Below are 14,710 nucleotides of genomic sequence, written 5' to 3'. Positions count from 1 at the left end.
TGTTTTTTTGTTTTGCCATTGGTTATCATTACTAGCCTGTAGCAACAGATGGCTGAGTAACCACACTGCACATGGTGACATGGTCATTGATTTGGCTCTTCTCTCCAGCTGCTGCATTTTTGATTTTCCATACAGCACGCGAGGGTAAAGAACTTGGGGGATTTCTTGGGGAATTTGCTATGCTTTTCTGAGGAAAACAGTGTAATGAGGCTGCACCTCAAATCCTGTGTTCAGTTCTGGGCCCCTCACTGCAAGAGGTCCAGAGAAGGTCAATGAAGCTGGTGAAGGGTCTGGAGAACAAGGAACAGCTGAGGGACCTGGGGTTGTTTAGTCTGGAGAAGGCTCAGGGGGGCACCTTATCACTCTCTACAAATACCTGAAAGGAGGATGGAGCAAGGTGAGGGTCTCTTCTCCCAAGCAACAAGCAATTGGACAAGAGGCAATGGCCTCAAACTGTGCCAGAGAAGGTTTAAATTGGGTATTAGGAACAATTTCTTCCCTGAAAGGTTTGTCGGGCATTGGAACAGGCTTCCCAGAGAAGTGATGGAGTCACTGTCCTGGAAGTGTTCAGAAAATGGGTGGATGAGGCCCTGAGTGGCATAGTTTAGTGGTGGCAGTGGTTGGACTTGATGATCTTGAAGGTCTTTTCCAACCTAGTTGATTCTGTGATTCTGTGATTCTATTCAAATATTTGGGAGTTTATTTCATTTATTTGCACAACATAGCCTGAAATTAGTTCAGTTCAGAATAATACATCATAGAATCAAGTAGGTTACAAAAGACCTTTAAGACCAAGTCCAACCATTACCCCAGGACTGCCAAGACCACCACTAAACTGTGTCACTGATGGCCTCATCTACACAGTTTTTGAACACTTCCAGGGACGGTGATTCCACCACTGCCCTCGGCAGCCCGTTCCAATGTCTGATCACTCTTTCTGTGAAGAAATTTTTTCTAATATCCCACCTAAACCTCCCCTGGCGCAGTTTGAGGTCATATCCTCTTGTTCTATCTGGGAGAAGGAGAAGAGGGAGAAGAGACCGACCTGGGAGAATAGACCAACTCCCACCTCACTGCGGCCTCCTTTCAGGAAGTTGTAGACAGCAATAAGGTCTTTGCTGAGCTTTCTCTTCTCCAGACTAAACAACCCCAGTTCCCTCAGCCTTTCCTCATCAGACTTGTTCTCCAGGTCCTTGCCCTTCTCTGGACCTGCTCCAGCACCTCAATGTCTCTCTTGTAGTGAGGTGCTCAAAACTGAACACAGGATTTAAGGTGCAGCCTCACCAGTGCCCATTGCAGGGGGATGATCACTGCCCTAGCCCTGCTGGCCACGCTATTTCTGATGCAGGCCAGGATGCTGTTGGCCTTCTTGGCTGCCTGGGCACATGCTGGCTCATGTTCAGTGGCCACCAATCAGCACCTCAGGTCCTTTTTTGCCAAGCCGCTTTCCATCAGCTCTTCCTCCAGCCTGTAGTTTTCCATGGGGTTGTTGTGGCCCAAATGCAGGACCCAGCACTTTGTGTTGTTGAACCTCATACCACTGGCCACAGCCCATCAATCCAGCCTGTCCAGATCCCTCTGCAGATCCTTCCTATCCTCCAGGAGATCAACACTCCTGCCCAACTTGGTGTCCTCTGCAAATTTACAGAGGGTGCACTCAATTCCCTCATCCAGATCATCAATGAAGATCTTAAACAATATTGGCCCTAACAGCAAGCCCTGAGGGACACCGCTAGTGACTGGTTGCCAACTAGATGTGATGCCATTAACCACCACTCTTTGGGCTCAGCCATCCAGCCAGTTTCCAACCCAGCAAAGAATGCCACCTATCCTGGATAGAAGAATACACCTATCCAGAGGTGGCATATCCTGTGATAGAGGACACAAACGAAAATCTATTATTGCAAGCTGGGAATTGTTCCATCTTAGATAATGTCTGTGGACATCCTTGCTGAGCAAAATTGCTTTTAAAATAGAGGACAAATCAGAGAAAACTCAACCCATAAAACTGTTAGTAAGTTCTATAGTCATGGTTTAATCTCTCCTGTGTGTACTAGATTCAGCTTACCTGGCAGAGGACCTTCAGGGTACTGCCAGTTCTTTACTGATAATATTTGACTGGAAAAGTACGCCAATACTACAGTATGCTTGCTTTCATTTATAAATAGCTGTCTGTTAGCATTTCTTCAAATGTTCATGCATGACTAAGGCTCACTTCAAAAGTCTCTCCTCAGAAAACTTAAACCTTTCTATTTGTTTATAAAGTTTTAAGCTTGCCTGTCCTCGATAATTCTGTCAAGCCAGTCACTCAAAATGTAATTCGCTGCACAGCAAACAAAATAATGACACGGTCTATTCAGTATAGCCCGAACTACAGCAGTAGATAAATGATTTCTCTCTGCAGGTCCTCAGTCAGTATGACAAGGCACCTTGTTTCTATGGATAAAAAATCATGTACTGTTCAGTAATCAGAAAAGAACAACAAATATGCATCATCTATTTAAAAATATATTGCAAGATCTAAAACCCAAGAACTAAAAGATTTTTATCTTCCCAACACAAATAGTCTTTTTATCAAATTTTGAAATAACTGCTCATTAATTCATTTAGAATGGGCTTGACTAGATTTTGATCTGAGTTATACACATGTAAATTTAAACCAACTCTGTCAAGGTCTATGGAATTACTTGACATTATTACATCTGAGTTGCCGTTAGAGCCTCACCAAATATATTTTTCCTCTTTGTTTAATGTATTAGAAAAAGGTTTTCACTTTCACAAACATTGAGTTAACTCAATATATTGGAAAAAAAAAGTAGGTTACTGAAAAATAATCTTTCAAATGCAGACATAAAATACTTCTTGCCTAAAAGCATTTTGTAACCTAGCTGAAGTCAAAGACAGAATCAAGTTATTGAGTCAAATTCAGACTGTTTTGATCACCTTCTGTTCTTTTTTTTTGTCGAGTTTCTGACATATATTCTAGTATGTATCATGCAGTCATTTCAGTCGTGTTTATCCTTGAAGCAGAAGAAACAAAAGTAGAAAACTGCTAATACATAATATAATTGAAAGTTCAAAATGGTTCAATTCCTTCATCCCTTGTATGAAATGATTTAGCTGTTGTGTTTGTTTGGGGATTTTTTTAAGTGTTTGCAGGATATGGGGTTTTTGTTTGTGTGTATCCTCATAAAATGGGTATTTTAATCTCAGGTAATTCTGTCACTATTCAAATTTTCTCACTACTTTTATGACTGTGCCGCACCATTATGCTGGTAAGGAGCCTGGAGAACTATGATCACTGAACTTTATTGTTGTGCTGTCTGAAGTTCCTTTCATCTTCATGGTTGCACCAGCATATAACATGCTTGGTCTGGGTGAAAAGAAGAACAGAATATCCCTTATTGATGCAAGGTGCTCTTTTGCTAGTGTAACTGTATAGTCATAGAAACATCTTGCTTGAAAATTCATTGTTATTCCTATTCCAAGAAAATATTCTGATAGAGAAGGCAGTCCATATATTTTTACTTGATGATACTGTATGTAACTTTATTTTGATTTTATTTTGATTTTCCATGGTAACTGTTCCTGCTGCTTTATGGACCAAGTATTTGTTCTTTATTAAAAAATCCTGATCATCAGCTCAGAGCAAAATGCATCCTTTTCAGGCTTGGCTGACTTAAATACTTACAATACTTTTTCTTCCTTTTTATGCCAAACTGTCTATTTTTTTAAGTGATGACATATATGGCTACCAAAATTATACCTTTTAAGGCAGGGAAATACAGTCAGTAACTTCATGTGGAATATTTGTCTGAGAAATGTAGCTGAGCTGTAGCTGTAGCTGTCCTCTTTCTCTTTTTGTGACATTGAGTATTGACATTTATAAGAGTTTTCTTCCTTAGTGGTGCTTCATGATCGAGAGGAAAGATGACAAGTCAGCTTTTAGTATTAGCACATGAGACTGTCTCTGGAACGTTTCAGTGCAGAAGGCCTCTAAAAATTCCACAGGCTTCTTCATTCCAGTTAAACTGCAGTTGGGTAGTTATAGACACAGTAAGTTTTCCATAATCCCATAAAGCAAGTTTGTCCTATATCCTTGAGCTTTATGATTACAGACAATTTGACATTCCGCTTTGACTAAAAGCATTGCATCTACCTACAGCATGAGATAGGATAGAAAAATGTCGCTTTCTATTCTCTGAGAGTGCCAGTACTGTGCATTCTTCTTTACAGAACTACTGGGGGGGTTTAATCCTGTTCCATGTGTCATAAAATTGTTTTAGTTAAATACTGACAAGAAATGTATGTGCTGTTCTTAAAAAGAAGGGAAAAAAAAAAGAGAAACCAAGATGACTGTGGCAATTACCAGTGCCACTGTATTTATTGTCATACCTAACAAACAGATTTTATAGTTCTGACAAGAAAATTAAAGCTGCAATTGCAGTAAGGAAGGAATATTTTCTTGCCCTCTTGCCCTCTAAAAGTTACAGTGGCTTCCAGGACACAGCACACCGCAGGGAAGAAGGATTTAAACTTCCCGTGTCCTACAGTTCTATATCTTTTCATATTCATAGTGAGGAATATTTGTATAACTATGCTTGGAACTTTTGTCCCCCGTGCATTGTAAAGAGGGCATGTTTTACTCCTCTTCCATTCTGCCGGAGATCTTTACATTTCCCTGTGATACCAGCCCAGTGTGGTGGATTTCTCATAGGATTCTAGCTTCAATGAACTGTAATTCTAGCCATGTTTTATTAAAATAATATTAATTCTTTAACCATACCCTTTCTAACCACATCTGAAGAAGCTTTAGCATCCACATACCAGAATATATGCAGAAGTCAATACCATTCTTTTAGTTTCTAAACTGGCAAACTGCTCAAAAGCCATGGTTGTTAATGGTTTAGAGCCACATCAGTACCTTCTTGTTCAGCCCACAGGCATTGCAGGTGATACTGCAAACTGTGACACAGGTCATGACCTGCAAAAAATCATGAAATGTGGAGTCAGTCTGCTGTCTCTGTCTCAGACTGCTAAATATTTGCTGCATTCTCATTAGATTATACTTTTCAGAAAATAACATTTTTCTGGAAACTACCATCTGCCATAGCTGTAAGCAGTATCAATTGACCGTCAATTATGTGTTTGTTGATTTAATTGGTAACCTCACTGTCATGCAAATTAACATGAAATGCTGTCTCATATTTAGGACCGAATGAAGTTTTCCGACAGGAGAATGTTGTTAGGTGTATCATCTAGTACTTTGGGGCCAGCAGCCCCATCCAAAGGGGCTGAAGTAGGGGACTGTTCCCTGCTGGCTGCACTGGGGGGTGGTAAGCCATGAGCCAAATGGGGAATGTGAAATGCAGAATAGGCAAGAGGCAAGCATGGCAGACCTCCGCTGTCTGTCATGACAGACCTCTACTGTCTGTCACGCCATTTTACAGAGCAGGCGCTTGTCTTCTTGTGCTGCCTTACCCTTTGGACACAGACAAGTCTGTGGCCTTTGCTGGTCCCTTGGCAGCATGGGGCCAAAGTGCTGTGAGTGAGGTTCATGCCTCAGTGCTTCTGATTTGGGCTGGCAGAGCTGTCAGAATAGCTGAGCTTTATTCCCCAAAGAAAGCCTTCACTTATCAGGAATGCAAAGCTAAAAGATAGCTTTGTATGGGTCACCTTTCTGCTGTGAAGATGCGGAGTCGTCGCCTGAAACATGATTTGTTGGATTTCTCTTCCTATGTGCCACTTATTTCTGTAAGTGCATGGCACTTCCTAACAATTACAACTGAAACCTAAAGTCTTTTCTTCAACTTCCCTATGCTTCTGGCAGAACTTTTGACTGTATGCTAATATGAAGTATTGTGTAATCACTTCAGGAGTAAATCTCTTTCCAATGTACAGTGTGCTTTCTTCCCAGTGCGTGCAATGATTTATGGACCATCAATGTGATTTACAGATCATACTTGTGGTCAGATTGTGAAAGTACAGTGACAGAAATTAATTTTGAACACAGCAACTGTATTTCATGATCTGACGCCTGCTTAACCCCGCACTGAAATGTCTTGAAGGCTGGCATGTGGAACTGATTACAAAGGTGTATCCCTTGCTGAGGCAATACTGCATCCTGTTTCTATGCATACAGTATGCAAATGAAACCCATCAGGCACAGTTTTCTGAAGCAGGGGTTTCACATTCCTGAAAAATCTCAAACCTGACTTCAGTTGTCCCTCTGTATACCCTAGCAGTAAAGTTGCAAGCCAGTAGGTTGACAAACCAGGCCTGTCCAGACTGGACCAAGTAATTCTACATTTACCATGGAATGGACAACCACAGGAGATGGTCATGGTGGTTTAAAGCCTCATTGATGGAAGACCTGATTAGTCTAAGTATTTGGATAATTTCAATACATTGATAGCCCCATGGGGGAAGAGGGCAGGTTGAAGCAGTGCACTGCTACAGGCAGTCGAGTGTGTGTTTGGCAATGACAGCCCTGCTAGAAGAGGATAGCAATAGTTTGGGTGGGAGTTGGGGGTTTTTTGTGGTTATTTGGGTTTGGTTGGTTGGGGTTTTTTTTAGTTTTTGCAGCTTACGGAAGCCTTTTTTCAAATCTAAATTGAGGTTAAAGCCTTAGATGTGAATTGCATTGAGGCAACTGTCTTTTCTCCCTCTACTTCTATGACTTGAACACAAAAGTGAATTCTGATATGCCTCCTTCTTTTTGTACTTGGCATTGTAGGTAAGCTTTAAAACACATAATGGTATAATTAAACCTCACCGACTGTTGGGGAGTGAACCTGTTCCTTTTATTGCTGGTTTCTGCTCTGTTCCTCTGCTAAGTTGCCAATTCAGGCTTTAAAATATTGCTTAAATCTCTGAGAAGTGGTATTTATTCTTAAGAAATCAGAACAGCAGGAGTGTTGTGATGGCATATCTGTGAGCAGCAGACTTAACAGCTCTTTGATTATCTCCAAATCCTTTATTTTACAGATGTTTGACATCATACATGGTTCTCCATTTGAAATAAAATCTTTGCTGTGAAAACAGTTTGTTCAACAGCAGAATCATAGATCTTTGGAGACTCCCTGAGTAAGAGTATCAAAGAAAGCAGCTGTCTAATGTGAAAAATGACAAAAAAATTGTCCTGAATCTCCTTCAGATGCGCCTAACTTTGTTTTTTTATAGAAATGCACTCAAGAATTAAGAGGATGGATCAGTATCACTGCTTTTTTTAATATTATTTCAGGTGGCTGAACAGAATTAACATGCTTGCTGCTGGCTATGCAGAAAGAGAGAGGATCAAACAAGAGCAAGGTAATGTGTTGTTATTTTGGTTTCTTCTGTTAGCTCTTATCACAAGTTCATCTGTTCTTTTTTCCCTGCTGTATATCAGGCCTCATTCTTGTCATCTGAAAGCAATTCACTTACCAGGTTATCACTGTTGTTGCTTTAGAGAATTCCTTCTTTCTCAGGGATTTTGATTAGCTCCTTCGGTTTCTGGTCCACAGACTGGATTATTTCTGAGAAGGCTGCAGAAGGTAGCTAAAAGCAGCAAATGTACTGTCGATAAGCTCTGGCATGTGGTGCCAAGGAGTCTGTGTCCCCTGTCAGAAGAAACATAAGAATCTACAAACTAAAAAAAAAAAATTAAACATTGCATTTGGTGTTTGAGTTCACAGGGGGCAAGAATGCATGAAATTGGTCTCAGGAACAAAACCATTCTCCTAAATCCTGTTGACATAAACTGGATTTGCCCTAAAGACTTTAATTTTAAGGACATTTCATTTTTTTATGATTTCTACTCATTTTGCTGTACTGAGGTGTGTGCTAAAGCCCTGCTGGTATTTATTTGAAATTGCAGGTTTTCATCATTTTACATCTGTTTATTTTTAATGTCTAATATTTTCATGGGTTTAAAAAAATGGCATATATAAAATAATGAATTGCTTTGCTTTAGTTTGCTGCAGTAGAAGTCCTGTTTTCAGACAGGAAAAAGAAAGGCTCAGTCCTCAATTGTGTTGGGGATATTGTTTCCTAGAACTGCCACTGACATGGATCCACAGAAGTGCCCCTATCCAACTAGCTGTTTTGGCAAGCAGCTGGCTTTGGAATCCGTGCTCTTTTTTTACAAATTGTCGTGGTTCAAACCCAGCCGGCAACTTGGAACCACGCAGCCGCTCGCTCACTCCCCCCCTTTTCCTTCCTCCCCCCGCTCCCGGAGGGATGGGGAGGAGAATCGAAGGAATGTAACTCCCACGAGTTGAGATAACAGCTCTCCAGTAACTAAGGTATAATACAAACCACTACTGCTACCAGTAATAATGATAAGAGGAATAACAAGGGAAAAGGACACAACCGCTCACCACCCGCCGACCGATACCCAGCCCGACCCGAGCAGCGATCTGGGCCTTCCGGGTAACTCTCCCCAGTTTATATACTGGGCATGACGTGCTGTGGTATGGAATACCCCTTTGGCCAGTTTGGGTCAGGTGTCCTGCCTCCGCTTCCTCCTGGCTTCCCCTCCTCTCTGGCAAAGCATGAGACTGAGAAAGTCCTTGGTCAGAGTAAACATTACTTAGCAACAACTAAAAACATCGGTGTTATCAGCGTTGTTCCCAGACTGAAAGTCAAAAACACAGCACTGCACCAGCTACTAAGAAGGAGAAAAAATGACTGCTGTAGCTGAACCCAGGACACAAATGTACCTGGCAGCAGACACCAGAAAGCTTAGAAACATCAAGAGAGTAGGATATTCTGTAGTGGCAGAAGATTAAAAGATCTGAAAATTATGCCAGCCTTGATTCATACCCTGATTGTCTCACCACAGAGCATCCCAGAGGGATGGGCCTCTGGTTGAAGAGCAGTGGCTCACAGCATACTGCCCTAATCCAGTGGTAGCAGCATGCGTGGGAAGGTTTTTGGTCTTGCCATTTGGTCTCACACATAACTAGGTTGTACCTGGTGTTGCCTCATTTCTAATCTCATCTTCCAGTAAGTGCAGCTGCTTATCCTGGGAGTGTTGCCCACACCCTGTTTTCGTCTGGTATGGTCCTTGGCACATCTAACACCAGACCCTTCATATTCACACAGCCCAAGATAGCAGCACTACGCTTACTGTTCCTCCAGTCATGTTGTTAGTGCCTCACCAGACTTAAAAATGAGTTTGGGAATCTGTACTCCCCAGGCAGCACTAGAATAACTGTTTTGGAGGGACCTGTATACCATCTGTTACTGCTTGAAGAGACTGTGAACAAACTCTGAATCTTGGAGTCTTCTAGGAAATCCTCTGTGTTAGTATTCAAAGCCAATTTCAAACTCTTATTGACAGCAGGTTGGCACTCGAATTACAATAATATGTGGGATAGTAAGGGAAAAGGTGTGTGAACAGTTATGCTAACGCTGTCCAAGTACATAATTACAGACATGATACACCTTTCAAAATCCAGATGGACGTGGAGAAATATTTTTGCTACCAGGCAATCACTGAGTAATAAAATAGCAGATAATTCAGCTGCTGGACATGAGATCATGCGCATCCAGGCCTCATGTTACCTGTTATTAAAATGTCTCCCTGTTGAAGATAATCAGTGAGACCCTATTTACAATGGAAATTATATCCCGGGCACTGACAGAGCTCCTTATTACCACTCTAATGCCATTCACTCAAATTAATTTATCACATACAGGTAGGTAAAACTATATCCTCTTTGTGTTGCTTAGTTGTGTTTAGTGTGGGAAGCAGTATCACATTCCCTCCTTGCAGCTGTACAGTACTTCTGTGCCTCTGGTGATTATCCTTTGCTCCCAGCACAAGGGCTATTAAACAGCTCAGTAGTGTCCCTAATTAAGAGAGGCATCAAGTTATCAAAGTAATACCTCTCTGTCACTTAGATTTTTGCAACTGTAAAAACTGGGAAGCTGAAATTTTCTATATTCAGTGACTGTACCAACTGTCATCTACATATTTGATTTTACAAAAGGTCTTTTATTTCTGCTCAGTTCAGCCCTTTGCAGCAAAGCTTTATAATACCTCTGAAGCAATTCAACAGTAGTTGTCAAACCTGTTTCAATTAAGAGTTGAATGGTTCTGAATCTAAAGTGCATAAATATATTTCAGGTGCTTCAGAGATGCACAAATCACCAAGTTGTGGGTGTACTGCTGAATAAAATGTTACATTCTGTACAGAACAGTTTTATAAAAATACCATCAAGTTTCCATATTAAATACAGTGAATGTTAGCAATATGGCAAGAGACTGCCTTGGATGGAGAAGTTGCATACTTTACAGTCATATAAAATCAGAGAAAAAATACTAGCTTATATAAAGAGAAAATACTTAATCAGCAAATGGCAGGTCAGTGTTAGTTTATTGCTAGTGAGTCTATTGCTCATTCAGAAACCTTTCAGGGTATGTCCAATGCATGGAGCTTGTCCATCTCTGAATTGGACAAAATCTAAAGAGAGAAATACAGTAACTGTTTGATAGCATTATACACATTTTAGACTAATGAGTCAATTGCCCAAAGTAGAATATTTTTAAAAGCTGGTGTGAGGCTATTTTCATACATTCCATCTGGAAATTGACCCCTGTGACTGCAGAATTTTTCTAGACAAGCCATAGGTTGCCAACATAATTCCTTGTCTGAGATAAGGTGCACAAAGGTATGATCATGCAGTGGTTTATGTTATGTGGATTTGTCAGCAAGAACCTCTTTGTATTTTCAGCCAAAATTGGAACCTGTATTGAGGCTGCTAGATTTTACTTTCAGAATAAACAGTTGAGCTCCAAGTCTGCAGTAATGTCACTGAGTGATGCAATTCTGACAGGCCTCTCACCACACATCATGCTGTTAGGCTTTGCTGTAATACAGCAAACATGCTTATATGCCAATATTTTCTGGTGGTTTTAGCTGCTGGAAACAAGTTTTCTTAAAAACTAAGAATGATTTTAAAAAAGAATTTTCACTGATTTAGTCTTTCATTCACCAAAAATTAATTATTTGCAGATTCCTGGAGATAAAACAGTTTGAATTTTTTTTATTTCATAGTCATGAAAGCTTTCTTTATGCTATTTTTTTATAATACTATTTTAAGAGAATCTCTCAACTATAAGCTTGAAGGAAGCAAATCAAAAGACTCAGAGTAAAAATGGAGTTGTTACTGCTTGGAAAAATAAGGCTGTCCCTGCCATTTTTGCAGTCTAAATGTATACAAAATTATAGGGACAGCTGTTTCAAGATGGTGTTATTTAAAGGTAAGGGGTTTTTTTTAAATCTTTAATAAGATTAGGTACAGTAGGTCATTTATCGTACAATACAATAATCATCACAGCAACAAAAAATCCTTAAAGCCAAAATCATATGTTGTGCCAGCTTGGATTTTTAGCTTAGATTGTTTATGAAGCAGCAATCAATCTTTTTCTCCCCATCTATCAAAGAGAAAGTAGTAAGTTAAGTAAAGTAGTTCATTGAACACTTACTAGGCAAAGTGAAAATTGCCTGTGGTTAGTCTGTGAATAGCCTGAGCTAAAGTGTCCTGTTGTATAATGATTTACCAAATACTAGAAGGTGACAACATAAATGTTTGCATAAGTTTTACAAGGTGTAGAAATGTTAAAGTTACCTGTTTTGGTAACTTCAGAGTTGGCAGTTTTCTTTTTGAAGGCATATTAAAGTCCAGTGTCCATTTAGTTAGATGCTCTTCTGCTTCAAAAATATTTGCAACAGAATAAATATAAATTCCCATGTGGTACATTTGTCTACATGTTTTGCCCTTTGACCAAGCTACCAAACATATAAAATGGGCTTGGTCAAGACTTTATTTCATGACAAAATGGAACCTCATCCTGGTAAATTTAACCCGCAAGATCTGCGTCCTTTGTAGTTTTTCATCCATCTTTGGGAACTCTGCACTTCAATATCATTATCATACTTTTCCTTACTATATCTCCCTTATGATCTTGCATGGATAACAGGGCAGCAGTTGTTTTACGAAGCAGATACATGGAAAGAAGTTTTTCTGCCTTATCTTAAAAGAAGCTGTTCGTTATTAGAAATTGAATTTAAAAGCTTGGGTAATGGGTAGCATACAATGGAGAAAATGGGTAGAAAAATAGCATTGATTATTCATGTGTGCAGTAACCTCCACTTGTTTGATTTGCCACTTGGTGCTAATTATATTTATTAATGTTATTTGCGGTAGACAAGACTTTAGCAAGTTACAATCCTTTCTGTTTAAAAAATACTTTCAGTATTTTTCAGCCAATATATGTCCAGTCATAATTATTTTTGTGGCTGTATAAATATTTGAAAATCTGATACTTTTATTAGGAGTATTCTGTATGCATGTTGTGTTTTATAAGATGTGTACAAGAGTTAAATGTGTGGCTCATTTGCAGGTTGTTGTTTAATATCTGCAACGGGGGATTAAATTTAGTATACCACGTAACATTTTGAATTTAGATTAGATTAGATTAAAACAATTCCAGTTAATAGCAGCTAACATTTACAGAGTCAGCATTCACTAGTATTCAACTTCGTAATACCAAGGATGGTTTTGTGAAAGCAAGTCTCTGATACACAAATGTACCAAATTGTGTTGGTAGTTCTTGATCTGATCTGTATGCAATTTCTAGATTATTGGAGTGAGAGCGATAAGGAGGAAGCTGACACTCCGTCAACACCCAAACAAGACAGCCCACCACCCCCGTACGACACATATCCACGGCCTCCTTCGGTAAGTCACCTGCAACTGTCTACGGGGATCACTAGATAAAATGTCACCTTTATGTACTCTTCTGCCTAGAAGTATCTGCATGCACACACTGTGGCACACTCTAGTATATTTTTTGAGTCAGTACCTGCATTTGTTCAGTTACATGCATTGCTAACTTAACAGCCTCCAACAGCCTAACTTCAACTGGTCTGCTGAGAACATGGATTTATAATCCCACTCACTGTACGAAGTAGATTAAGTTGCAGAATTCTTTTTTCCTGTTCTTCATTCATGATGGACACCTACTCACCCATGCAATCCCTCACCACCCCCTTATCGACTTCTCTGACAAAATCTTATTACCTCAGTAACAACACAGACTCTTCTCTAAGGCTCCAACAGTTGTGCTGTGAAGCTTTACAGTGACAAATTACACTTGAATTTCCAGAGAAATGCCAACATATAAATGTTCTGTCTTATACCACAAATAGTGATACCAGTTGTTCTGTTGTTGTGAAAAAGTAGGTTTCTCTAAATTGGAAGACAAGGGGATTTGTTTTACTTTCTTCTTGAAGCAGTTGTTGGTATAAACCAGAGTATGGACTTCTAACTTGTTCTGCACTGGCAATTTTAATTTTTATCTCCATATACACAGTATTAACTAATGCACTTTACCTGAATATAGTTTTTAAAATGCAAAAATTTGGAATGAAAAATTGGGAAAGTCAGGGTAAAGGAATTGGTCATGTTGTTTAATTTGAATGCAATACTTTATCTTCCCAGACCACAGATCTTTGAATTGCACCAAAGCACTGCAGACTTGATTCCAAAGAAATTCTTAGCAAGATAGGATGACAACAGGCATTTGGATAGCATTTTTAAGATTTTTAATGGACGGGGCACATCTCTTCTATGTCTTCCATAGTGCTATAGTCTTCCAATTTTACTGCAAATAATTGTGTTGGCTTATTTTATAGACTAAGGAACACAGTAAAGATACTGGTATCTTTACTATTATGAATAAGAATCGGTGTTTGACCTACAGGTGTGACATGTAGATATGGGCATGCCTTAAAGTTAGGATCAGGGTGGGTTAATCCGGTAAGATTATGCCTTAGTTACTGAACTGGGTGGTGTCAGTGGCAATGAAAAGTCCATGGTTATTATGAGCACTAGGTGTTGGTGTACACTGATCTGAAGATTGCTCCACTGCTGACGTTGCAGATGAGCTGCACAAGCCCTTATGTGGAGCCAAAACACAGCCGGCTCTCATCCACGGAGACCTCCCAGTCGCAGTCGTCGCACGAGGAGTTCCGCCCGGAGGCGGCGGGGAGCGCCACCGATGTGCGCAAGACGGCGAGCCAGCGGCGCTCCTGGCAGGACCTCATAGAGACGCCGCTGACGAGCTCAGGACTCCACTACCTGCAGACGCTGCCGCTGGAGGACTCTGTGTTCTCCGAGGTGGCCGTGGTCTCGCCCGAGCACCGGCGGCAGTCCACCTTGCCCACCCAGAAGTGCCACCTGCAAGACCACTACGGCCCCTTCCCCCTCGTGGAGGGTGAGCGAATGCAAGTGCTGAATGGGAATGGGGGAAAGCCCCGGAGTTTCACTCTGCCTCGGGATAGCGGCTTCAACCACTGCTGCCAGAGCCTTTCAGTTGGTGCCGCCGATCACCACGAAGAAGCACAGCAGAAGGAGGTGGAGGAGGAGGAGGAGGAAGAGGAGGGCAAAGCAGCAGAAGAAAACCAGGAAGATAAAAGTAAGTATGGGATATTTCTGTGGCTTTTCCTGTTTGTGTAGCGTGGAGGTTGTTTTTCCTTTCTCCTATCAAAAAAACCCAAGTCTTTCAACATCCCCCATGTTTTACCAGGTCCACCTTGTCACACACCTGTTTGATTTGCCTTTTGTATAAGGCTTAATAATCAGTGTTGCATGACCTCTCATGATCACCAGACTCTTCCCCGTAGGCTGGTCACCAATCACCTCTTACTAGCAATTC

At 40.6% G+C, this 14,710-nt stretch overlaps 1 protein-coding gene across 1 annotated transcript in view; it reads left to right on the top strand.

Annotated features, from left to right (window-relative positions):
* CNKSR2 (connector enhancer of kinase suppressor of Ras 2) overlaps nt 1-14,470 on the top strand; it is a gene marked incomplete at both ends in the record, with an annotated part of 61,548 nt that extends 47,078 nt beyond the window's left edge. The window contains 3 exons of the mRNA XM_010010295.1: nt 7,244-7,311; nt 12,632-12,732; nt 13,936-14,470. Of these exons, the coding sequence (XP_010008597.1) occupies nt 7,244-7,311; nt 12,632-12,732; nt 13,936-14,470 (704 nt within the window). The remainder of the gene's footprint in view (nt 1-7,243; nt 7,312-12,631; nt 12,733-13,935) is intronic.
* Nucleotides 14,471-14,710: the final 240 nt, after the last annotated feature.

Source organism: Nestor notabilis, unplaced genomic scaffold (assembly GCF_000696875.1).
Source record: "Nestor notabilis isolate BGI_N333 unplaced genomic scaffold, ASM69687v1 scaffold7332, whole genome shotgun sequence".
NCBI classification, from domain to species: Eukaryota; Metazoa; Chordata; class Aves; order Psittaciformes; family Psittacidae; genus Nestor; species Nestor notabilis.
Note: the sequence above shows the minus strand (reverse complement) of the source record. Positions and strands in the feature narration are given on the sequence as shown.